The sequence below is a fragment of the Plecotus auritus genome (genome assembly GCF_963455305.1).
Source record: "Plecotus auritus genome assembly, chromosome: 1".
Classification (NCBI taxonomy): Eukaryota; Metazoa; Chordata; class Mammalia; order Chiroptera; family Vespertilionidae; genus Plecotus; species Plecotus auritus.
In genome coordinates, this window is record NC_137770.1 from 91,243,377 (window position 1) to 91,270,366 (window position 26,990).

At 42.1% G+C, this 26,990-nt stretch overlaps 1 protein-coding gene across 1 annotated transcript in view; it reads left to right on the top strand.

Moving 5' to 3' along the window:
- Positions 1-344: 344 nt before the first annotated feature.
- G2E3 (G2/M-phase specific E3 ubiquitin protein ligase) overlaps positions 345-26,990 on the top strand; it is a 78,370-nt gene continuing 51,724 nt past the window's right edge. The window contains exons 1-2 of the mRNA XM_080663836.1: positions 345-459; positions 24,828-24,868. Of these exons, the coding sequence (XP_080519962.1) occupies positions 24,832-24,868 (37 nt within the window). The 5' untranslated portion in view covers positions 345-459; positions 24,828-24,831. The remainder of the gene's footprint in view (positions 460-24,827; positions 24,869-26,990) is intronic.

Here is a 26,990-nt window from a genome sequence, read left to right on the forward strand (position 1 = left end):
TAGGACTAAGGAGGCCCAGGTACACCCGTACCAAGTCTGGGGAGGCTGTTTTTACTTCTTGCTGTTACTGCTGTCTACGGAGGGTAAGTCACCGCTTTTATTCTCTCCATTCCTTGAAGGAATGAAACTTCAGAAACAACAGGGTCCTCTGAGGAGCCACCGGGCAGAAACACCGACCCTGCGCCGACTTCGCTGTGCACAGAAACATGGAGCCGGGCGAAAGAAACTGATGTGACTCGGACACAGTCGGGACGGCAGCCCGCTGGGCGCGCCGCCGCCGCCACCTCCCGTGCCGCCGCGGGTTCCGCCCGCGGGGGGCGGGGCCGAGCGCCTCTTCCGGGTTGCGGGCGGAAGTGGAGATTTTGAATCTTGCAGGCCGTTGGATGGGGATGTTGCTGTTGTTGCAGCGCGAGAACTGAAAAGTGGCCCAGCCCTTCTGGAACTTCTGGCCGCGCCGTGGTGAGCCGCTGGGGAGCGGGATGAAGCGGAGGGTTCCAGGGCTCGGCAGGCGGCGCAGGGTAGCGGGCGGCCTCGGGCTGCCTGTGGGTTTTCGGGTGGCGGGGCAGCTATAGGGACTTTGAGAAGTCGCGGCGCAGGGCAGCTTTTCCCGGTCCAGCGCTCCCGACGGTTGGCGCGTACGAGGCAATTCTGATAGTATCGAGCCTTGTTTAACCTCCGACTTTTGTTTAATCTCTGACATGCTCGTAATTGCCGTCTAGCATTTTCCCCATTTCGGCTCGAATGCTGAAGCTTCGGCAGTAGTTATAGCTGATGCGAAAGTGTTGCCACAGGTAAAGGAACCCTCCTTTATTAAAGATGGAAGGTTGGCACAGCTCTGGAATGGAGAGGTGCTCGGCTAGCTCCGGGTTCTTCTCGAGGGGGATGGCCGCAGCAGGCTATTCTTCTGCTCGGCGGGGAAGTGACAGGCTTTGGAATGCCCGGTAGGGATTTAAACTGAAATCTGAGTAGCCTTTGTATTTAAAACCCGGATGTTTTTCTTTCACGCTTGACATTTTTCTTGTACCGCAAAAATCCGAGACTCTTGCCCATTTAAAGTGGCTGTAGTAATAGCATCATGCACAAGGGTCGTATTAGTTTGCTAACAATAGGGATGAGGTTTAGTTGGTGCCACAGACAGGCCTCTAACCCCCTTTATTCATTGGCCAACTGGGTTATTGTGGAGTCACTTCGGAAATACTCGACTCATATTTCCAGCATGGAGTTTTCTTTGTTTTGTTTTGCTTTGTTTTTATTTTGGTGTTTTTTTGTTTTACTTATTTGTAACGACGAACTACCTAAAATATCAAACTCTGCCTAACCCCGTAGCGAAGTCTTGCCTTGTGGAATAGTTTAAATGTGTACCCTAAATGCGTGAGTGAGTGCTGTCCGTGCTTTACGGGTCGGCTTTAGCTCAAGCGGACACTAAATGAGTGCTTTACATGTATAGAAATTTTATATCTTGCCTTATTGAAAACTTTCAGACTAATTTTGTCTTGCCTTTTAGGAACATATATTGTATGTTCCTTTTAAGATTTTTAACACCAGAGTATCATACTATATAAGTGTATAAATAGCTCTTACGAAGTAGGACTTAGCAATATTCAGAATAGACATTCCTTCATCTAGTGCTGGCTACTCCCACTCTCCCATCCCTGCTAATGAATTTTTGTTTCATCATTAGCTGGGGGGAAATAGGTTTAAATATTCAGTATTTAAGATCGTTGAAATTTAAACATTTTGTGTAAGACTGTAGCAAAGACATTCACTATACTTTCCCTCGAGCTATTCTGCTCATTTTGTGTAAGCTACCAGCAAATAGTAATTTTTTTTTAAACATTAGTGTCTACATTTTAATGTTTCTTTTCCTTACCTGGACTCTTTTCATTGAATTTTTGCCCTGTCTCTAAACAAGCGAGTTCCAAGTTTTATTGTGTACACATTACCTTGAAGGATTTATTAAATCATGATTCCAGCGCTAGGCAGTGGCTCAGTGGTTAGAGTGCCAGCCCAGGGACTGAAGGGTCATGGGTTCAGATTCCAGACAAGGACAAGCTCCATGTTTGAGCGCGAGGCAACCAGTTACGCGAGATGCTTCTCTCTCTCTCTCTCTTCTCCCCCCCCCTCTCTCCCCCTCTCTCCCTCCCTTCCTTACTCCCCCTTGCACTCTCTCTAAAAAAGATCAATGGAAAAAATATCTTCTGATGAGGATTAGTAAATGCTGATTACTGGGCTTCAGATCTCAGAGTAGGTCTGGAGGATGGAGTCGAGGAATCTGTATTTATTAATTATAAATTTAACTAGAGAGAATTGGGCCAGAATTTCAAAAACTCTGACATGATCTTTCCTAAATAGGCTTTATAATATACTAGAGGCCCGGTGCACGAAATTCAGCAAAGCCTGCACCCTCTCCAATCTGGGACCCCTCGGGGGATGTGGGACTGACGGTTTAGGCCCTGTCCCTCAGTTGGACATCCCTCTCACAATCCGGGACTTCTGGCTCCTAACCACTCACCTGCCCGATTGCCCCTAACCACTCTGCCTGCCAGCCTGATAAGCCCCCTAACTGCTCCCCTGCTGGCATGATTGTCCCAAACTGCCCTCCCATGATGGCCCAATCGCCTCCAACTGCCTTCCCCTGCCTGCCCAATTGCCCCCAACTGCCTTCCCCTGCGGGGCTGAGGGGACTGGGGGACTGAGGCTGGATGAGGCAGGCCTGAGGGGACTGGGGGACTGAGGCTGGATGAGGCAGGGCTGAGGGGACTGGGGGACTCAGGCTGGATGCGGTGCCTGCCGCCCCCCGGTGGGGCTGAGGAGACTCTGGGACTGAGGCTGGATGAAGCGGGCCTGAGGGGACTGGGCACTGCCATCTTGTGGCTGTGGGCGCCGCCATCTTATGGGGGTGTGAGTCAATTAGCATATTCCCTCCTTACTACCGTGTTTCCCCGAAGATAAGACAGTGTCTTATATTAATTTTTGCCCCCAAAGACACACTAGGTCTTATTTTCAGGGGGTGTCTTATTTTTCCATGAAGAAGAATACGGTACACATTTATTGTTAAATGAAAATAAAGGAAATTTATTACCTGTATACGGTACGGTAGTACGGTAGTTGTCAACACAAACCAGACAAACTGAATCCTACAGTATCAAGAATTTACTCATTTATTCAATGACAATCATGTCATCATCTTCTGGAACATCATCATAACAATCCAATTCCTGGATTTCCTGGTGAATTTCTTGTGACTCCATTTCTTTCAGAATCAGTGGACCAAATCTCTCATGTTTAGCAATAGAACTGTCTTTAAATGAGTACTTCTTGTCAAGGTAGCCTACTTGCAGTGCATTTGCAATGCAACTGTCAGTGATTTTCTCCCATGAATTCTTCACCCAAGTCACAACTTCTTGCAGTTTAGGTTTCACAAAGTTTCCACGCTGATTTCTCTCCATTCTATTTTCAATCTAGTCATTAATTTCCATGCGCAAATTGTCTTTGAACGGCTTATTGCAATATCAAGAGTCTGGAGATAGGCCGTCATTCCTGCGGGAATCATTATCTGATCTATTTTTCTTTCGTGAAGAAATGTCTTCATGTCTTTAGCACGGTGAGTGCTGGCTGCATCCCAGACTAGCAGACCTCTTTGGCTCCCTCGCATAACAAGCGGCAGCATTAAATCGACCCACTTCCTTATAACTACTTGTGTGGCCCAGGCTTTTTCAGTTTCAAGAATAAAAACGCCCAAAATACGTTCAATCTTTTCCTTCTTGCCCTTAGAAATGATTAAAGGTGGGATTTTAGTGCCATGCAGACGAATTGCCAAAATACAGGAAACACGTGCACTTTCGTAAGCAGTGGAGGGAATGTACGCTAAGGAGGCACCCCGCTGTTCAATTGTTGTTTGAGATGATTGGCCCATAAACACTGCAGTTTCATCCATAGCAATCATGTTGGAAAGATTGTATTTAGAGAAGTCAGCATCATCAATAAAGGACTTGAATGCAAGTGCTCGCTTAATAACTTGAGTATCTTCCAACCTAAACAATGTTGTAGATCTTCTTAAAGACAGTTCACTTTGCTGAAGGAAATTATCCAGCCAGTGTTGTGATGCTTTGAAGTCTTCGGGGGCTATGTCAAACTGGTGCCATTGCAAGGGCAAATTCTTGAATCTGAGCCCTATTCACAACCAAAGCCTTTGCTCTCCTGTCAACAACCCATTCACAGATCAGGTCTTCCAGCTCGGAAAATAATGGTTGCCGACCTGATCCACACTTGTGCTTTTTAGCATTTCCCTTGTCAACTTGTTCAATGAGGTTACCATACTCTGCTTGCCATTTTCTGACCAATCGGATACTCAACATCTTCTCTTTGCAGAAAGCAGTAAGATTTTGGCCCCAAGAGTCTTCCATGATTCCTTTCTTGTACTCCACAGAGTAGCTTTTTCTTTTTGCGCTCATTTCTAGGGGTAAAATAAAAGGAATTGGGGTATTAAGGTGGTGGGAGGGGGATCACTCAAAATGACACAGGGGGGATCAGAGGGGGGAATCAAAATGGCACAGGAGAATCAGAGGGGGGTTTACCATTTTAGTAACCCCTTTTGATCCTTCTGTGTCATTTTGATTGTTCCCTCTGATCCTCCTGTGTCGTTTTGATTGCCCCCTCTGATCCTCCTGTGTCATTTTAAGTGATCCCCCTCCCCGCACCCCTGTGCCACTGAACACCTTCACCAGACATCCCCCCTACCCCTTTATCAGACATTTACCCCCTGGGGCCTGCCTGGGGACTGTCACTGGGCTTGCTGGGGCCTGGATCTGGGCTGGAGCAAGGTCTGCCACTGACTGAGAACCTTCAGTCATCATGAAGGCGGCCGCGAGCATCAGGTAGTGTCACCAGAGACAGACCAGCACTCACCACCTTCGCCGCGTCCCGTCCGCTCTAATCCTCCTGTTCTTCTACACGCATCTGCGAAAGTCTCCTCCTCTCTCCCGCCCCGCGCTCACCGCTCACTCCGACCTCCGCTCCGCCTCCACACAGCAGTGACGTCAAGACTCCGTGTAACGTCACTGGTTGCTAGACGCCAGTCGGGGCGGCCCTAGTGACCAGTTTACTGTAAATTAATTTTCATTCTGAGACAGAGCCTGGGGCCTTATTTTTGGGGGATGCCTTATATTTCACTCAGAAGGAAACCTGTAAGTAGGTCTTATTTTCGGAGGATGTTTTATTTTCGGGGAAACACGGTAGGATTATTAGAGGATTGATTATAATATATTGATTAAGGGCATGGAACTGGAGCTAGTTCCATCTCTACCACTTGGTAGCTCTGTGACTGTAAGAAAGCCATTTAACCTTTTTGTGCTTCGATTCCCTTAGCTGTGTATAACAATATCTGCCTTGTAGGAGTATTGTGAGAATCAAACGAGTTAATACATATACACATTGTAGAGCAGTGTGTGGCACATAGTAAATGTTACATATATCTCTTATTGAGTTACTAAGCATTGTACAAACCATACATTATCTCAGTCTTCACAGAAAGCACTGCTATATGTACTACTTTCAGATAAAACTGAAGCTAAGAGGGGCTCAATAATTTATTCTCACACTAATAATCAAATACTTGAACTGGGGTCAGAAACTAGATTTAATTAGAAAGTTTATGCCTTTTTATTTTATTTTTTTCCTTTTTATTGAATTTATTTGGGTGACATTGGTGAACAATGACCAGGTGTACCAGTTAATAATGCGGATTTTATAATCAAAGAAAACATGGTAATTTAAAGAGAAACATCAACAGTGCTCTATTTCAAAGTAATGTCCATCGCTAGCTACACATTTCCCCCATCTTTCAGGTAATTTGCGGATACCGTCCCAATAGAACTTTTTTTGTTTTGAGGCAAACAATTCAGAGACCCAATTTTCTACTTCTTCGTATGTTTTGAAGTGCTGCTCAGAAAGTGCGTGTGCCATTGATCAGAACAACTGGTAATCTGAAGGAGCAAGGTCTGGTGAATACAGCGGGTGGGTTAATACTTCCCAGGCAAGATATATATTTTTTTAATTTAATAAATCTTTATTGTTCAGATTATTACAATTGTTCCTCTTTTTTCCCCCCATAGCTCCCCTCCACCCGGTTACCACCCCACCCTCTGCCCTTACCTCCTTCCCGCTGTCCTCATCCATAGGTGTACGATTTTTGTCCAGTCTCTTCCCACACCCCTTTACCCCCAAGAATTGTCAGTCCACTCCCTTTCTATGCCCCTGATTCTATTATATTCACCAGTTTATGCTGTTCATCAGATTTTTTTACTCACTTGATTTTTAGATTCACTTGTTGATAGATATGTATTTGTTGTTCATAATTTTTATCTTTACTTTTTTCTTCTTCTTCCTCTTCTTAAAGAATGCCTTTCAGCATCCTATCTAATAAAAGAGTAATATGCAAGTTAATCATCACTCCGCTATACCCACCAGCCACGCCCACCAGCCAGTCAGGAGTGAGTATGCAAATTAACGCAACCAAGATGGCTGCAGTCACTGAGAGAGCAGGAGGGCGGCTTGGGTTTCCCCGGTGACGGAGGAAGCCAAGCTTTCCGCACACCCTGGCCAGCCCAGGCGTCTACTCCAGGATACAAAGTTTCAATTATAGAAGATAAATAAATCCCAACAGAAATGGTGGCAGCCAAGGAGCTGGAGAGAGCAGTAGGCTAGGGTTGCCCCGGGCGATGGAGGAAGCCAAGCTTTCCACACACCCTGGCCTGCCTTGGCCTCCGCTTAAGGCTACAAAGTTTCAATTGTAGAAGATAAATAAATCCCAGATACCAGGGCCTCCGCTTGGGTCGCCGGGGGGCGTGGCTGGCCTACAAACCACCACAGGCCCCTCGCCCAGGCCGCCCCATGCCCCAAGGGAACCTCCACCCTGATCTGGGACACCCTTCAGGGCAAACCACCTGGCCCCCACCCATGCACCAGGCCTCTATCCTATCGAATAAAAGAGTAATATGCAGATTGACCATCACTCCAACACACAAGATGGCTGCCCCCATGTTGTCAAAGATCCTGCCCCTATGTGGACACAAGATGGCCACCACAAGATGGCCAGCAGGGGAGGGCAGTTGGGAGGGACCAGGCGTGCAAGGGAGGGCAGTTAGGGGTGACCAGGCCGGCAGAGGAGGGAAGTTGGGGGTGACCGGGCCTGTAGGGACGGACAGTTGGGGGGTACCAGGCCTGCAGGGGAGGGCAGGTAGGGGCAAACAGGCTGGCAGGGGAGCAGTTAGGCATCAATCAGGCTGGCAGGGGAGTGGTTAGGGGGTGATCAGGCTGGCAGTCAGAGCGGTTAGGGGCAATCAGGAAGGCAGGCAGGCGAGCAGTTGGGAGCCAGCAGTCCTGGATTGTGAGAGGGATGTCTGACTGCCCATTTAGGCCCGATCCCACTGGGTCCCAGATTGGAGAGGGTGCAGGCTGGGCTGAGGGACACACCCCCCCCCCATGCACGAATTTCATGCACCCGGCCTCTAGTTTCATATAATACTGATTTGGTGTTGATGAACTCCTTTAGCTTTTTCTTATCTGTGAAGCTCTTTATCTGAACTTTAATTCTGAATGATAGCTTTGCTGGGTAAGAGTAATCTTGGTTGTAGGTTCTTGCTATTCATCACTTTGAATATTTCTTGCCACTCCCGTCTGGCCTGCATAGTTTCTGTTGAGAAATCAGCTGACAGTCATATGGATGCTCCCTTATAGGTAACTGTTTTTCTCTTGCTGCTTTTAATATTCTCTCTTTGTCTTTTGCTCTTGGCATTTTAATTATGATGTGTCTTGGTGTGGTCCTCTTTGGATTCCTTTTGTTTGGGGTTCTGTGTGCTTCCTAGACTTGGAAGTCTATTTCTTTCACCAGGTGGGGGAAGTTTTCTGTCATTATTTCTTCCAATAGGTTTTTAGTATCTTGCTCTCTCTCTTCTTCTGGCAATCCCATAATTTGGATGTTGGTATGCTTGAAGTTGTCCCAGAGGCTCCTTACACTCTCTTCAAATTTTTAGATTCTTTTTTCTTTTTGCTTTTCCGGTTGTGTGTTTTTGCTTCTTTGTATTTCAAATCTTTGACTTGTTTCTTGCAATCCTCTAGTCTGCTGTTAGGTCTCTGTATAATATTGTTTATATCAGTCAGTGTATGTTTAATTTCTAGTTGGTCCTTTTTCATATCCTCGAGGGTCTCGCTAAATTTATCGGCCTTTTCTAGGAAATTGTTGAAAAACCTTATAACCGTGGTTTTGAACTCTATATCCAGTAGTTTGCTTTCCTCCATTTCTTTCATTTGTGATCTGTTTCTTTGTCTCCACATTTTGGCTGCTTCCTTGAGTTGATAGAGTGGCTTTGTGTGCTAGGTGTTCTATAGGGCCCAGTGGCTCAGCCTCCCCAGTTACCTGAGGTGGACACTCTTGGTGCACCCCTTTGTGGGCTGTGTGCACAGTCTTGTTGTAGTTAAGCCTTGATTGTTCTTGGTATCACTGAGAGGAATTGAACTCCAGGCCAATTGGCTGTCAGAATCAGCTGTGTCTACGCTGGGGGAACTTCTGTGCTGGAGACACCCTTATGAGAAAAGACTTGCAAAAGCCTCTGTGCTCAGCTTGGATGGGGCGGAGTCAGGGCAGATACAGCACCGGTTTCCCTAATAGGCCCCTGGGTCTCAGTGTCCCTCGGTAATCGGCTGCAAGCACCTCTGAGAGAAAGCCGCCCTCGAGTTTTGCCCGCTGCCAGACAGTCCTAGTTTCTCCCCGAATGAGTCTGGGTTCCCAGAGTCTCGCCTGGAACTGGAGTTCAGCGCAGTTGGGAAATTCCGTCTCCCTCCCGCTTGAGAAAGCCAGCTACGCATTCAGTTGCCAGCACTCTCCGCGCACATCTCCGTACCTCAGCCTTTTGCAGCTCTTCTGAGTCTCAATGTGCTTTTCTCTTTCCTTCTAGTTGTAGAATATCCACTCAGCAAGCTTTCCTGTGGTTCTGGATGGTGTCCGTTTTGTCTTTTAGTTGTAGTTTTGAAGTTGTTGTGCGAGGCAGCAGTTTAGGTGTTTACCTATGCCGCCATCTTGGTTTCTCTCCCCAGGCAAGATCTGTTAACGTGTCTTTAACTGGTTTTGAAGTGTGTGATGGTGCGTTATCATGAAGCAAAGTTACTTTGCTGTGTCTTCTGGAACTTTCCTGTCGTTTCACGATCAAAGCGTGGTTCAAATTGATTATTTGTTGTCGGTTGCGATCAGTATTAACCGTTTCACCTGGTTTTAGAAGCTCATAATTCATCACACCTTCCTGATCCCACCAAATGCAGAGATTTTTCTTCTCTGAAGCGATTTGGCCTTGCAGTCGATGTTGATGGTTGACCTGGATCAACTCATGATTTTGTGCATTTGGGATTCTCAAAATAAATCCACTTTTCATTGCCAGTCACAATTCGATGCAAAAAAGACTTTCTTTCGTGCCGTTGAAGCAACATTTTACTGATGACTTTTCAGTTTTTGATTTGTCTTTAGATCGGTTGATGTGGCACCCATTTTTCTTCCTTTAAAATCTTTCCCATTGCTTGTAAACGATCGGAAATTGTTTGCTGAGCAACGTTTAATCTTTCTGCAAGTTGTTTTTGAGTTTGACACGCATCTTCATCCAATAATGCTTGTAATTGGTCTTCAAACTTTTTCGGTTGATCTGGACGTCTTTGTCTTTCACATCGAAATCATCACTTTTAAAGCATTTAAACCAGTGTTCACAAGTATCTTGAGATGGAACATGCTCAGCATAAGCTTCCCGAAGTATTCAGCAGCACTTTTATTCAAAATGAAATAATGATTTATAAGTTCCCACAAATGCTCTTTTTTTGGCACGAAATTCGACATTTTGAAGCGTAAAAATATCTATGATGTTAACACCTTCAGCAAATTTGACATATGAAGTTTTGAAGCTTGTCAACACAACAAAATAGCATACATAGCAAATCGCATATATATTAACATATGTGTAACTCCATCTATTGAAAAAAATCCGCTTTACTATCCGGTACACCTAGTATACAGGTTTCAGGTGCACAGTTCCACAACTCATCATCTGTACTCTGTATTGTGTGTTCACCACCCCAAGCCAGGTCTCCCTCCATCACCATTTATTCCCCCTAGATTCCCCTTCACCTTCCCTTCTTTCACCTCCCCTTAGCAATCACTACACTATTGTTTGTCTATGAGTTTTTTCCTATATTTTTTCTTTTTTCTCAATCCCTCCTCCACCACCACCACCACCACCACCATGCTCCCCAGTTCCCCCTGACTTCCAGCTGTCAGCCTGCTTTCTGTGGGTCTGTCTCTCTTTTGCTTGTTAGTTCATTTTGTTCATTAGATTCCATATGTCAGTGAAATCATATGGTACTTGTCTTTCTGAGAGTGGAAAGGGGCGGGGAGGGGGCGGCAGAGAGAGAGAGAGAATGAGAAAGAGAATCATGGATGTGAGAGAGGCACATCCGTTGATTGCCTTCTGCACAGGCCCCTTTTAGGGCAGGGCTTGAACCTGCATCCCAGGTAGGTGCCCTTGCCCCTTTCTGCAGTCTGTCCTTACAAATGTTGCTCCATAAAAATCTCTGATGGCTTCCCATTGCCTACCATATAAAATTCAGATTTCTTAGCTGTTTTTTACAAAGCCCTTCCCAATCAGGTTCCAACCTCTGTTTTCAAGCATCATCTTCATAATATTTCACCACCCTTTTCCAACCTGTGATGTTTTATCCATACTACAGTTCTTCAAATCTGTTCTCTACCATTGTTATGCATACTTAGTCATTGACCTTTTTTTATTTCCTCTTAAAATTTTACCCAGTGAGTTTCAAGTACCTACCTAGATTCCCCTAGGCAGAGTGCTTCTTCCACCTTGGATTTTAGTTGTAAACATTGTACAACTAGATTCTGAGCTCTTGTCCTCTTTGTCTTTTTACCTGCAAATTCTTGATACAGAACAGTGAGTCCTTGTTCTCTGAAACTGTATGTTCAATGAGTGCTAACATATTGTATCTTGTTAATTCTGAAAGCATAGAATTTTGTGTAGTTTAGTAGAGAGGTTTTAGTCATATCATATGGTTTGTAAATTTGACAAATATGGAAAAATAAGTACTGATCGTTGGCTCAGAAGACCTACAAGTGGGAAAAAATTAAGAGCAATATTTACTAATATTCACAGAACTCTAAATGCTTTATACATATTTTCACACTAATCCTTATAGCCATTTTATTATCTCCATATTAAGATAAAAAAAAACTGATGCACCAACATATTTAGTAACTTAAAAAATTTTTCTTTTGGCATTTAATTTCCATCTAGTACAATTTTGTTTTAACTATAGGAATGAGTTAAGTGTAATTTAAAAATTAACTTTATAATAGAAAGTTAATCTTATTTGAACATGAATTCATTTCTGCATCAATTCTAAATTAAGAAAATATTGAGGAATTGAAAAACAGATTTGCCTTTTTTCTTTTTTTCTGTTTGAACAGTTAAGATTGTTACCTGACCTTGCCCTCAATCTTTCTTTTAAAAACCTGTCCGACAATGTAGGGACATCATTCTAAGGACCAGTGAGTGGGTAGAGGGGGTTAGTCAGGATGCTTCCATGCCACATACTGTCTCCAGCTAAAGTGGTACCAGGTATTTAAATCAGAGCTGAATATCTGATGTGAGCTAGGCTATTCACATTATTTCTCTTGAATTTGGAATTGGAATACCAAACAACTATTGGGAGCCAGACTACAAAACTTTTCATGTGCTGAGATGACAATGGAATCAAGAAGAAACATTAAAAGTAGGCACAGGGAGCCAATATGAAGAGGAAGAGGGTGGGAAACATGTTTCCTGAGGACTAGTTGTAAAGTAACTCAATATAAACTTGTAGTAACTTTATTACATTTTCTTTTTTTAAGACTTTTTAATGAGCAATTTTAGGTTCACAGAAAAATCGAGGGGTTATAATAGAGATTTCCCATGTACCCCCATCCCCACACATGCATAGACTTTCCCATTGTCAACGTCTCCCACTAGAGTGGTACATTTGTTAAAATTGATGAACCTGCATTGACATGATAATCACTCAAAGTCCATAGTTTAAACTGCTGTTCACTCTTGGGTGTTGTACATTCATTGGGTTTGGATAAAAATATGTAATGACATATCCATCATTATGATATCACACAGAGTATTTTCTCTGGTCTAAAATTTCTCTGTGCTCCACCTATTCATCCCACTTCCCATGCAACCACTGATCTTTTTACTGTCTTCATTGTTTTGCCTTTTTCAGAATATAATATAGTTGGATCTTTTTTAATATATGCATTCAGTGCTAGATATTTACTTCTGAGCATTGCTTTCACAGCCTCCCCCGGAGTTTGATATTTTGTCATTTAGTTCCAAATACTTCGTATTTTCTCTTGAGATTTCTTTTTTGACCCTTGTGTTATTTAAGTGTGTTGTTTAATCTCCATGTGTTTTGGGATTTTTCGGTTATCTTTATGTTACTGATTTCTAGTGTTTTTTGTTTGTTTTTTATGTTTTTTTTTTCTTTATTGATTAAGGTATTACATATGTATCCTTATCCCTCCATTCCCTCCCACACACACACTCATGCCCTCACCCCCCTGTTGTCTGTATCCATTGGTTAGGCTTATATGCATACATACAAGTCCTTTGGTTGATTTCTCCCTCTTACCCCTGCCCTCCCCTACCTTTCTTCTGAGGTTTGACAGTCTGATTGATGCTTCTCGGTCTCTGGATCTGTTTTTGTTCATCAGTTTATGTTGTTCATTATATTCCACAAGTGAGTGAGATCATGTGATATTTATCTTTCTCTGACTGGCTTTTTTCACTTAGCATAATGCTCTCCAGTTCCATCCATGCTGTTGCAAATGGCAAGAACTCCTTTTTTACTGCAGCATAGTATTCCATTGTGTAGATGTACCACAGTTTTTTAATCCACTCATCTGCTGATGGGGACTTAGGCTGTTTCCAAATCTTAGCTATTGTAAATTGTGCTGCTATGAACATAGGGGTGCATATATCCTTTCTGATTCGTGTTTCTAGTTTCTTGGGATATATTCCTAGAAGTGGGATCACTGGGTCAAATGGGAGTACCATTTTTAGTTTTTTGAGGAAACTCCATACTGTTCTCCACAGTGGCTGCACCAGTCTGCATTCCCACCAGCAGTGCATGAGGGTTCCTTTTTCTCCACATCCTCACCAGCACTTGTCATTTGTTGATTTGTTGATGATAGCCATTCTGACAGGTGTGAGATGGTATCTCATTGTTTTGATTTGCATCTCTCAGATGATTAGTGACTTTGAGAATGTTTTCATATGTCTCTTGGCCTTCCTTGTCTCTTTCGAAAAGTATCTATTTATGTCCTTTGCTCATTTTTTGATTGGGTGGTTTATCTTTCTTTTGTTAAGTTGTATGAGTTCCCTTTAAATGTTGGAGATTAAACCCTTATCGGTGATAACATTGGCAAATATGTTCTCCCATGCAGTGGGCTTTCTTGTTGTTTTGTTGATGGTTTCTTTTGCTGTGCAGAAGCTTTTTATTTTGATGTAGTCCAGTGGTCGGCAAACTCATTAATCAACAGAACCAAATATCAACAGTACAACGATTGAAATTTTTTTTGAGAGCCAAATTTTTTAAACTTAAACTTCTTCTAACGCCACTTCTTCAAAATAGACTCGCCCAGGCCGTGGTATTTTGTGGAAGAGCCACACTCAAGGGGCCAAAGAGCTGCATGTGGCTCGCGAGCCGCAGTTTGCCGACCACGGATGTATTACCATTTGTTTATTTTCTCTTTAGTTTCCATTGCCCTAGTAGCTGTATTGGTGAAGATACTACTTTGGCATATGTCTGAGATTTTGCTGCCCGTGGATTCCTCTACTATTTTTATGGTTTCCCATCTTATGTTTAAGTCCTTTATCCATTTTGAGTTTATTTTTGTGTATGGTGTAAGTTACTGATTTCTAGTTTTGAGTTTATTTTTGTGTATTGTGTAAGGTACTGATTTCTAGTTTTGAGTTTATTTTTGTGTATGGTGTAAGTTACTGATTTCTAGTTTAATTCCATTGTGGTATGAGAGCAAACATTTCTATTCTTTTAAAGTTGTTATGGTTAAAGTTGTTATGGTCTGTTTTATGGCCCAGAATGTGGTCTATGTTGGTGAATATTGCATTTAAGCTTAAGAAGAATGTTGGATGAAGTTGTCCATTATGTCCAGTTGATTGATGATGAATTAATTATGTCCTTATTGACTTTTTTGGCTGTTGGATCTATCCATTTCTGATGGAGAGGGTTGAAGTATCCAACTATGGTAGTGGATTCATCTGCTTTTCTTTGCAATTCTTCTAGTTTTGCCTCACATAGCTTAACACTCTGTTATTAGGCACATACTTGTTAAGTATTTTTACACTTTCTTGCAGTATTGATCTCTTTATCATTATGTATGCCCTTATATATCTCAGATAAATTTTCTTATTTTGAAGTCTGTTCTGTCTGAAATTAATATAACTTCTGCTTTCTTTTGGTTAGTGTTGGCAGGGAATATTTTTCTCCACCCTTTTACTTTTAAATATAAATATATTTAAAGTGGGTTTCTTGTAGGTAAAGTCTGATTTTTTTTTTAATCCACTCTGACAAATCAGTCTTTTAATTGGTACATTTAGACCATTGGCATCAAAGGGATTATTGATGTAGTTGGAATTATATCTATCATATTTATTACTGTTTTCTATTTGTTGCTTTGCTCTTCCTACTTTTACCTGCCTTCTGTGATTTTAATTGAGCAATTTACATGATTTTATTTTCTCTTTTTTTAGTATATCAGTTATATATATTTTTAAAAACTTTGTTAGTGGTTGCCCTAGAGTGCAGTATACATTTACAACTAATATTCAAATACATTGTTGCTATTGTTATTTTGAACAAATTATTTGTTAGATCAGTTAGGAATAAGAAAAAAGTTTTTATTTTACTTTTTCCTTATTTGATGGTCTTTCTTTTTTTTAAAATATATTTTATTGATTTTTTTACAGAGAGGAAGGGAGAGGGAGAGAGAGTCAGAAACATCGATCAGCTGCCTCCTGCACACCCCCCACTGGGGATGTGCCCGCAACCAAGGTACATGCCCTTGACCGGAATCGAACCCGGGACCCTTCAGTCCGCAGGCCGACGCTCTACCCACTGAGCCAAACCGGTCAGGGCTGGTCTTTCTTTTTAAAATTTTTATTTATTTCATTTTTAATCCTCATATGAGGATATTTTTTCATTGATTTTTAGAGAGAGTGGAAGAGAGAGGGAAAGATAGAAGTGAGAGAAACTCATCCATTGGTTGCCTCCTGTACGCGGCCTTACCAGGGTCCAGGCCGGGAAGGAATCTACAACAGTGTAAGTGCCCTTGGCCAGAATCAAACCCAGGACCCTTCAATCCACAGGCCGATGCTCTATTCACTGAGCCACTCCGGCTAGGGCTGGTCTTTCTTTCTTTATGTAGACCTGAATTTCTCTCGCAAGAACTCCTTTTAACATTTCTTACAAGGCAGGTTGACTGGCAACAAATTTCCTCAATTTTTTCCTAAGAAAATAATTCTCCTTCACTTTTGAAGCATAATGTCACAAGATATAGAATTCTAAGTTGGTTTTCTTTTTTTCCTCAACACTAAATATTTTACTCTACTCTCTTTTTGCTTGCATGGTTTCTGAGGAGAAGTTGTTTGTAATTCCTACCTTTGTTTCTTTATAGGTAAAGTGTTTCCCCCGCCTCTGTCTTCTTTTAGCATTTTAAAATTATATTTGACTAGAGGCCCGGTGCATGAAATTCATGCATGGGGAGGGTGTCCCTCAGCTCAGCCTGCACCCTCTCCAATCTGGGACCCCTTGAGGGATGTCCGACTGCCCGTTTAGGCCCGGACACGGGATCGGGCCTAAATGGGCAGTCGGACATCCCTCTCACAATCCAGGACTGCTGGCTCCCAACTGCTCGCCTGCCTGCCTTCAAGATCAGACGCACGTTGGTCTTGACATTTTCTGTCGATAACGCCGGCTTCTTTCGGCTGCAGAGCTACCTTGTATCAATAGTAGATGTTTAGACATAGTCCCATCTCCCTGCTGTCAGGTGAATGAGAGTCCTAGCTGTCAGGTGGCAGAGAGCTGTCTGACCAACTGCTGATTCTCTAGGGGTGGGACTTCCTCCTCCCTGCTGTCAGATGGCTGTCAGGCCACTGAGAGCTGTCTGACCAATGGCTGATTCTGTGGGGATGGGACTTCCTCCTCCCTGCTGTCAGAGTCTGGGCCAGCACAAACTGGGATACAGCATCAAGTCCCCCTGTGCCAAAAGACCCAGATGCAACTCCCCACCCACTTGCATGTGCCCCCTGGATGCAGCATCCACCCTCATGGAGGGGCTGACAGGCCCAGACACTTCCAGAGGCTGGGGAGCAGTGAGGCTGGATCCGCTGCTGGAGTGGGTGGATCCCGCCTCTCCCCTTGGTCCCCATGACCCTTGGCCGGGCCAACAGGCCCAAACAATCCAGCCTCCCTGCTCAGCCCCAGACACTCCAGAGGCGGCAGAGCAGCGAGGCGAGATCCTCTACCAGAGTGGGCGATCCCCTGTGATGTGCCACTGGAGTGGGCGTATCCCGCGCGACCCCTGGCCAGGCCTATAGGCCCAAACACTCCAGCCTTGCTGCTCAGCCCCAGACACTCCAGAGGCGGCAGAGCAGCGAGGCATGATCTGCCACTGGAGTGGGCGTATCCCGCGCAACCCCTGGCCAGCTGACAGGTCCAAACACTCCAGCCTCGCTGCTCAGCCCCAGACACTCCAGAGGCAGCAGAGCAGTGAGGCGTGATCTGCCACTGGAGTGGGCGTATCCCGCGCAACCCCTGGCCAGGCCTATAGGCCCAAACACTCCAGCCTCGCTGCTCAGCCCCAGATACTCCAGAGGTGGCAGAGCAGCGAGGCATGATCCGCCACCGGAGTGGGCGTATCCTGCACAAACACTCCAGCCTTGCTGCTCAGCCCCAGACACTCCAGAGGCGGCAGAGCAGCGAGGCATGATCCGCTACCGGAGTGGGAGGATCCCGTGTGACCCCTGGCCAGCTGACAGGTCCAAACACTCCAGCCTCGCTGCTCAGCCCCAGACACTCTAGAGGCGGCAGAGCAGTGAGGCTTGATCCGCTACCGTAGTGGGTAGATCCCACCTCTCTGCTTGGTCTCTGGGACCCCTGGCTGGGCCGACAGGCCCAAACACTCCAGCGGCGGGTCTGAGGGTACTGGGCGCCACCATCTTGTGGCTATGGGGGCCGCCATTTTGTCGCGGAGTGACAGTTAATTTGCATATTACTCTTTTATTAGATAGGATTTTTCCATAGTTTGAGTGATAGGCCTTGGTGTAGTTTGGGGCATTTATCCTGCTTGCTGTTCTGAATTTCCTGGGTATGTGGTTTAGTTTTTGACATTAACTTATTACTGTTTCAAATATTTCTTCTGTTCCTTTCTCTCTTTTCCTTCTGGCATTCCTGAAATGTGTATATTATACCTTCTGGAGTTTTCCCACAGTGCTTGGGTATTCTGTTCTAATTTTTTTTTTTTCAGTCTTTGTTCTCTTTTCTTTTTAGTTTTTTAAAGTTTCTGTTATGATCTCTTCAAACTCAGCAGTTCTTTGTTCAGGCTACTGATAATCCCATCAAATGCATTCTTCATTTCTGTTACAGTGTTTTTGATCTCTTTAGCATTTACTTTTGGTGCTTTTGTAGGATTTCCAACTCTGCTTACGTTGCCCATCTGTTGTTGTGTATACTGTCTACTTTATCCATTAGAACCCTAACATGTTAAAATTCCAGCATCTCTGAGATGTCTGGTGCTTGCTCTGTCTTTTTAGGTTGTGCTATTTGCCATTTGATATGCACAGCAAGTTTTTCTTGATAGCCAACATGATGTACAGGGTAAAAGGAATTGTTGTAAATAAATAGGCTGTTAGTAATGTGGTAAGGTATGGGGGAAGAGGAAATGTTCTATAACCCTATGAATAGGTCTCACTCAGTCTTTTCACGAGCCTATGCTCCTAGACTATGAACTTTACAAGTATTTCTCAGTCTTTTTCTCCCCCATTGTGTGGGTCAGGATGGCTAGAATGTGTTGGGGTTGGGTATTTCCTTTACCCCACCCAGATCATTTAGGCTCTGACAATACCCGAGCATTTTAGGCTCTGCTTAATTAGTTTTCCTGAGACCAGGACAGAGTTCTTTGGTGTCTTTCAAAATGACAACCTTTTCTCCTCCCCCTGCCGAAAGTACAAGGAGATTTTTCTCTAATATTTACTGTGGATCCTCGTCAAGTTCCTGATGATAAATCTCACAATATTGTGAGAAGGCCCCATGATTGGGTCCCTCTAGAATTTTTAAATATCAAAGTTGTATGCACTGAGCTTCCAGCAATTAGTCAATTACAGTTCAGGTTTTCCTACCTTTGCACTGGATTCCACAACAGTTATAGCTGGTAAATCTCTATTCAGGTAAGCTGTGACTGCCAGTATTCACCTGTATCTTCAGTCTTGGGGACAGTGGTATATCCTGGATCCACCCCTCTCTGACAGATCCAAAAAGTGTTACTCATTATCCAATCTTTTCAGCTCTTGTTGTTAGGATGGAGTGGTGACTTACACGCTCCTTACATGCGGCTTTTCCTTTTAATTTATTTTTTAAAGTTACTTTATTGATTTTTAGAGAGACATAAGAGCAATACATCAATATCTCAAATGCACCAGACCGTGGATGGAACCTGCAACCTAGGTATGTGCCCTGACCAGGAATCAAACACTCAAAGTTTTGGTGTACGGGATGATGCACCAACCAACTGAGCTACCCAGCCAAGGCTGCATGAGTTCTTTTTTTTTAAATATATTTTTATTGATTTTTTACAGAGAGAAGGGAGAGGGATAGAGAGTTAGAAACATAGATGAGAGAGAAACATTGATCAGCTGCCTCCTGCACACCCCCTACTGGGGATGTGTCCGCAACCAAGGTACATGCCCTTGACCGGAATCGAACCTGGGATCTTTCAGTCCGCAGGCTGACACGCTATCCACTGAGCCAAACCGGTTAGGGCTATATGAGTTCTTTATCCTGTATTTTGGATATTAGCCCCTTGGAGGTACTGTTTACAAATATCTTCTGCCCTATAGCAACTGAGCCACTAGCCAAGGCTGTATGAGTTCTTAATACTGTATTTTGGATATTAGCTTCATGAAGGTATTGTTGACAAATATCTTCTGCCCTATAGAGATCCCTGGAAACCTCTGTGGTGTATGTAACAGAAAAGGAAAACCTTGCGCTTCAACACCACCTACTGGAAAACAAAAGAAAGACCTCTAGTTATTAACCAGCTAAACAGTGAGAGTCAAATACTTAAAATATTTCATGACCTGGCTGGGTGGCTCAGTTGGTTGGAGTGTCATCCTTTGCACCAAAATTTTGAGCGTTTGATTTCCGGTCAGGGCACATACCTAGGTTGCAGGTTTGATCCCCGGTCAGGGTGTGTACTGGAGGCAACCAATCGATGTTTCTCTCATATCAATATTTCTTTCCCTTCTTTCCCCTCCCACTCCCTCCTTCCTCTCTCTCTCAAAATCAATAAAATATATCCTCAGGTGAGGATTAAAAATGTGTGTGTGTGTGTGTGTGTGTGTGTGTGTGTGTATTTCATTTCCATAAATGTCCAGACAGATTAATCCATCAATCCAAGGTAAGAAGGGAGTTCAGAAAGAAAAGGAAAAATCTCAAGAAGGTGGATGTCCTCTTTATGACTTGATCTCCTCAATCTCGGAGTACCACCTCCATGGTGGGAAGTGGCAGGCTATGGGTTAACCCGACCTGTGTGTTCCCTGTGCTGCCTTCCTGTAGCCAGAAGCACCTGCAGAGCCACTCTGAGTTGACCCAGCTGCTTCTACCATGCTCTACCTCAATGGGTTGGGGAAGGTATGTGTGTGGGGGGGAGGTATTGCATATCTGCAGCTATGTGCTTTCTAGTGGGTTTAGCTACAATGAGAACAGACTGCTTACGCTGCAAAGTTTTTTCTGTCTTTGTACAGTCTTTCAAGTGAGGATTTCACTGGAGAGCCATAGGAGAATATGATGGATAGTTCCTAGGACTGCAGATTTCTTTGACCAGTAATGACAGGTTGTAGAATGCTGCCACCCTTTGCACTACTTCTCTGCCCTTGACCCTGGGCTCAGCCTCAATGTGTGCCAAATGCCCAGGCCTGATTGCTGTCTCTGCCCCTCTGGTTTACCCAGTGGGGGTTGCAGTCCTACTGTTCACTGCTATTGCATCTTCTGGGACAGCAGAGAACTCTGGAATGCATCTATGGCTCTTGTCTCTGTCCTTTCCCCATCCTGTTGCCCTGTTCATTCCCACCTTCAGATGTCTCAATGCGCATATCTCTGACATGTTTGTGTGTTGAGCAGGAAATCCTTTATTGAATTATAGCTATCCAACTTCAAGGGTAAAGACCTGGAGGTCTTCTCATGCTGCCATGCTGCTGACATCTCAGTATCTGTTTTCGTGGGGTGTTTTTGCTAATTCATTGGGATATTTTCCACATAATATCATGTGAACTGCAAATAGAGCTATATTGCTTTCAATTTGAATGCCTTTAATTTCCTTCTTGCCTAATTGTTCAAGCTAGAACTTCTAGTACAGTGTTGAATAGAAGTGGTGAGAATAGACCTGGTTGTTTTGCTCCAGATTTTATGTGGAAAGCTTTCAGTCCTTCACCACTGAAGTATATTAGCTGTGATACCCTTTTATCATGCTGAGGAAGATCCCTTCTATTCCTAGAGTGTTGAGTTTTTTATCATGAAAGAGTGTTGGATTTTGTCAGTGGTTTTTTTCTGCATCAATCAAGGTGAACATGTCACGTTTTGCTTTTATTGTTAATGTGATGTATTACATTATTTGACTTGCTTCATATGTTGAACCACCCATGTATTCCTGTGATAAACCCCACTTTGTCCTGGTGTGTAGTTCTCTTAACAAAGATTCAGTTTGCAGGTATTTTGTTGATGATTTTTGCATCTATATATTCATAAGGGGTACTGGTCTGTAGCTTTTCTGTGATGCCTTTAGCTTTGGTATGAAGATAAATACTGGCTTTATAGATTGAATTAAGTGTTTCCTCTTCTATATTTTGGATTAGTTTGGAAAACATTGGTGCCAGTTCTTAAATACTTGATGGAATTCATCAGTGAAGTCTTCTAGGCCTGGACTCCCCTTCGTTTGGAGATTCTTGATTTGTGAATTTTTCAGCATCCCTTCTTTCATTTTCTTTTTTTAAAAAAAATATATTTTATTGATTTCAGAGAGGAAGAAAGAGGGAGATAGAAACATCAATGATGTGAGAGTATCATTGATTGGCTGCCTCCTGCACGCCCCCCCCCCACTGGGGATCGAGCCCACAACCCAGGCATGTGCCCTTGGCCGGAATCGAACCTGGGACCTTTCAGTCCACAGGCCGACACTCTATCCACTGAGCCAAACCAGCCAGGGCCCTTCTTTCATTTTCTTGTTGGCCATGTTGAATTTCTTTTTCTTTTCTAAAGTGTGCGTTCAACTCCCTGATATCAAAACCAGATAAGGACACTACAGTAAAGCTACAGGTCAATATTCCTGATGAGTATGGATATAAAATTTCTCAATAAAATACTAACAAACCAAATTCAATAGCACATTAAAAGGATCATACATTATGATCAAGTAGGATTGATCCCTAGATGCAAGGATGGTTCAACATTCGCAAATCAGTAAATGTGATACATCACATTAATAGAATGTGAAATAAAAATCAAAGTCATCTCAATAGAAAAAGCATTTAACAAAAAACATTCTTTCATGATAAAAATTCTCAACAAATTAGGTATAGAAGGAACGTGCTTCAACATAATAAAGGCTATCTATACATGCAAGCTAGCATCATACTCAATGGTGAAAGGTTGAAAGCTTTTCCTGTAAAATCAGGAAGAAGATGAATGTGCACTCTCACCACTCCTATTCAACACAGTACTAGAAATCCTAGCAGATGAGTCAGGCAAGAAAAACATAAAACATCCAAATCCAAAATAAATAAATAAAATTGTCTGTTTACAGGTGGCATAATCTTATATATTGAAAACCCTAAATATCCCACAGAAAAACTGTTAGAATAGCTACCCAGCTGCCATGAAAGGGAATTTGGCTTACTTTATTGCATTAGTTAGTTATTGCTGTGTAACAAAATCACCCCAAAACTTTGTGACTTGAAACAATGAACATTTATTATTTTTACCATTTCTTTAGGTCAAAATTTGAAAGCAGCTTAGCAGTGTGATTCTGGCTTAGGGTCTCCTAGGAAGTTGCTCCCCGACTGTCAGCCAGTGTGCAGTCATATGAAGGCTTGACTGGGGCTGAAGGATTCACTTTCAAAATGACTCCTTTATAAGGCTTTGAGTAAATGCCTCACTTCTTTGCCAAAGTGGACCTCTTTAAAGAGTATCTTGAGAGTCCTTTATGACATGGCAACTACTGTAGCTTCCTCCAATGCTGGTGACCCATGATAGGGAAGTCACAATGCCTCTTATGACATAGTCACACATTGTCATTTCTGCCAGGCTTTTTGGTGGAAGTTGCTAAGCGCAAGGAAAGAGAAATCAGGCTCCACCTGTTGAAGGGAGGAGACTCAAACTGAGTATCACTAACAGGCCAAGTTGGGGTAAGCAGTGGAAGACTCCAAGAATACCTCTAGACCAGCCATGGGCAAACTACGGCCCGCAGGTCGGATCCGGCCCGTTTGGCTGTTCTATCCGGCCTGCGGAGCCGAAAGAGCAGAGGGTTCTCTTGCTCTCCCCTCTGCTCCTTTACTTTGAATTTATATTAGTTCACACAAACACTCCATCCATGCTTTTGTTCCGGCCCTCCGGTCCAGTTTAAGAACCCATTGTGGCCCTCGAGTCAAAAAGTTTGCCCACTCCTGCTCTAGACAGTGGCTTTCTAGATTGCTTCGTTAAATTGTTAATGATGTTATGTTGTTGTTAAGATTTGAGCTGTTATTGAGAGCCTCTGCCGGCCCTCGCAGCCCCTCACAGCCTTGGCAGGTCCTCGCAGCCTCGGCTGGCCCTTGCAGCCCCGGCTTCGGCTTCGTCCGGAAGGTCGTCCAGACGGTCATTCTGCTGTTCAGTCTAATTAGCATATTAGCTCTTTATTATATAGGATATACTTACATAACATTGTTTCTCCCCTACTACTTAGGACATCTTAAAATCATGTACTGGAAGGAAAACATATGATAAAAATCCAACTAAAATGTGTGAATAATCCTTATATTTTTGCTGAAGCTTTGTTTCAGAGATGGTTATTTGAAATAAAGCAGTCATTAATCAGATGCTAGGGACTAGAAAGAAGGCTAATTGAATTGGTCAAAGAATGAGTTATATAATGCCTTTAGAACATCCAATTTGGGGTTAACTTTTATTTTTGATGTAATTTTAAACAGACAAAAGTTAAAATAATAGTATAAGGAACTTTATATATATTTTATCCAGATTCACTAGAGTTTTTTTTATGACATTTGCCTTATCATCCTTCTGTACTAAATAAAACCACCAATGATGTGTGATAGTTAGGTTTTTTTTTTTTACTCATTGCAATGAAAGAGATTGCAGACCAGAAGAACCACAGGGCTTCTCACCAAAGGGTATGTAAATGGTTGAGCACTGTGCTAGAATTAGAATGTGACTGAGTCATATGCTTGCAGCTCTATATAGAATCCCTACAAATATAACAGCCACAAATATAGCCGGATGAAGGATTGTTTTTCAGGCTACTCAAATATGAATAGCATTGTTATTGATGATGTGATTTTTTTTTTCCTAAACAATAAACAAATCTTGGTAAAGTTATGAACAAAAATAACATACAAATTTCCTTGACTTTACATAGGAGTAGTAGTTTGGAAATATTCATTTTGTCCTAAAATAGCAAGAAAAAATGATATTTATAAATGATATTTATAAATAAAAAAAGACTCATTTTGTCCTAAAGTAGCAGGGGAAAAAAAGTCTATATGTAAAATGGCTCAGGTTCTGGGTTAATGTAATTTTAGATAGGTTTGGGTTTTTTTTTTTGTTTCTTTGTTTTAACCTACCTGAATCCTGAATATCCATCTGGAAATTCAAAAGTTTAGACCAGGATTTTTTTCAGTCAGTATGCCGTGGCACACTGATATGCCGAAGAATTTTTAAAACGTGCAATACCTGACTATTTAGTCAGGGGCACTGACCTCTTCTCCCTTAGATTGTCAAAGAAAAAATGACAAGGGCCAAGACAACAATAGCTGTTGGTGTGAATGAATCAAAATTATATCTGTGTTTTGTCATATTGGCAAAAAAATTACGTTTTTTGGTGTGCTGCAGAATTTTAGCAAAAAAAACTTGAAAACCGCTGGTCTAGACTGTTCTTTGTTGTGTAGGACTGTTGGGTGCATTGCAGGATGTCTTGAAATCCTGGCCCCTATCCTCTAAATGCAAGTAGTTATCTTAATCTTTTGATAACTAAAAAACATTCCCTCCAATTTTAACAATGTCCACCACCTTTGTCCAGAACTATCGGTCTTAGTTGTATAAAAGGTGAGGAAGTTATGTATTAGAGTATGAAATAATATGCAACTTATTTGTAATTATGCATTGATTAAATTTAAAATGGATAATTTGAAACTTAAAATTAAGATGGCTGTATTATATGTTCTTATTTTTCCTAGTAAAATGAATGAAAATAAACCAAGTGACTCACAGACTCTCGGTAAGTAACAGTATTTAAAATATTTTCAAATATAATTTAAAATATTTTACTCATGCTTTTTTATAATAAATCTCTTCAAAATGCTACTCAAACAATAGAAATGAATTGCCCGTGAACAACATAAACTGATGAACAAAAGCAGATCCAGAGATAGGGAAGCATTGATCAGACTGTCAAACCTCAGAGGGAAGGTAGGGGAGGGAGAGGGTAAGGGGGAGAGACCAACCATATGCATGCATATAAGCCTAACCAGTGGACACAGACAACAGGGGGGTGAGGGACATGAGGGGGTGCGGGGGGTGGTTTGGGAAGGTAATTGGGGGATGAGGACAAATATGTAATACCTCAATCAATAAAGAAATTAAAATGAAAAAAAAATGAATTGCCCAATTCATGCTTGCTTCATATATTCATGTATTATAGTATAACATTGTGTGTGTATTCAACAAAAATCTATAAGAAGAAAATTTGCTATATTTTATTTGTATTCTGTATATGTACTTATCAGGTATTGTTTGTATCTTAATAAAATGGTATTATTTATTTAATAAATAAAATTTTTTCACATTTCCCTTACAAAAGGAAAAATGTAGGTGAGAACGATTTAAACAAAACATGAAAGTTTAACATGAAAAGGAAAAGTTAACTTTGAATGGTCACAACAGTCTTCTCAAATAGATACAGACCTTTGCTTTTAGTTGTTTTTTCTTCATTTATATATTGAATTTAAACAGTATTTATTGACTTGTTACCATGGAAAATGAGAAATTTAAAATGCTACTTTATACTTTTCTACTACCTCTCCTCCTGTCATCTACCCTTTTATAGATTTATTTTTTAAAATATATTTTTATTGATTTCAGAGAGGAAGGGTAAGGGAGAGAGAGACAGAAACAGTGATGAGAGAGAATCATTGATCATCTGCCTCCTGCATGACCCCTACTGGGGATCAAGCCCACAACCCAGGCTTGTGCCTGACCTGGAATCAAACTGTGACCTCCTGGTTCATAGGTCGGCACTCAACCACTGAACCATACTGGCCAGGCTATGGATTTATTTTTTTATTCCCTTTCAATTTAACATATTACACTTAGAACTCTATGGCTTGCCTATCCTTTATAGAGAGTATCTATTGACTCCACATCATATTGGATAAGGAAATTGTGTTCTTAAACCTCCCTCTGCTTTCCTGATTTTACTTATAGACTTCTATCAACTATGCTAATAGTTCTGAAACTTAGTATTCATAGAGTACCTTCATATATTTGCCAGATGTAAATACTACCTATTCTGTTATTAATCTTTTTGCTAAGATTTACTCGATTTTATATATGTATATATATGAATGTGTTTATTTCATTATTATGAAATAACATCATTTGCTATAGTAGAAGATGATCTTACATATAATGAATTCAGAACAATTTTACTGAACTTTAAACATTAAAATTAAAAAACAACAAGTACAAATAAAAACAAAAGTAATCTACTTATAAAATGCATGCCTGAAACCTAGCCTGTCCTGTATTCAGGGTCTTCATACTAGATGGAGGGAGGAGGGGAACAAATGGAAAGCTGCAGGCTCACAGTATATAGCAGATGCCGCTCCATCCAAGCATACATCATGAGGATTCCTCTTTTGTAGTGTAAGCTAATTCCTTGTGTTTCTCTTTCTCTTGATAACTGCATGCCCACTTACAGAAAAAGTGTAGGCACTAGGGATGAAGACGTTAAGGTGGGAGCTGCTGTTATAAAATGTCCAATAAACAAATGGCAATTTGCTGGAGTTAATATGATCAGTTACTTTATATGAGGGAAGGCAGGAGAGCTAGACTCTTTTAAAAGATTGGAGGAAGGGGCTTTCAGGTATGGCTTATCTCATTAAACTGGAGTGCGGAAGGTAAATATAGTGGGGATATTTCGCAATATTTTATTGGAATCTATTTTGTGACTAGCCTAGATAACAAATATACAGAGTACCTTTTTAACATATAACATTCATTGTTGATTAGTTAAGGCAGGGGTAGGAAATGTCCAGCCCAATAGTCCCTATAAGGCCTGCGAAATCATTTGGTCTGACCCTGCCAAGATATTAGGGGTGAGTTAATTAAATGTTTAACCA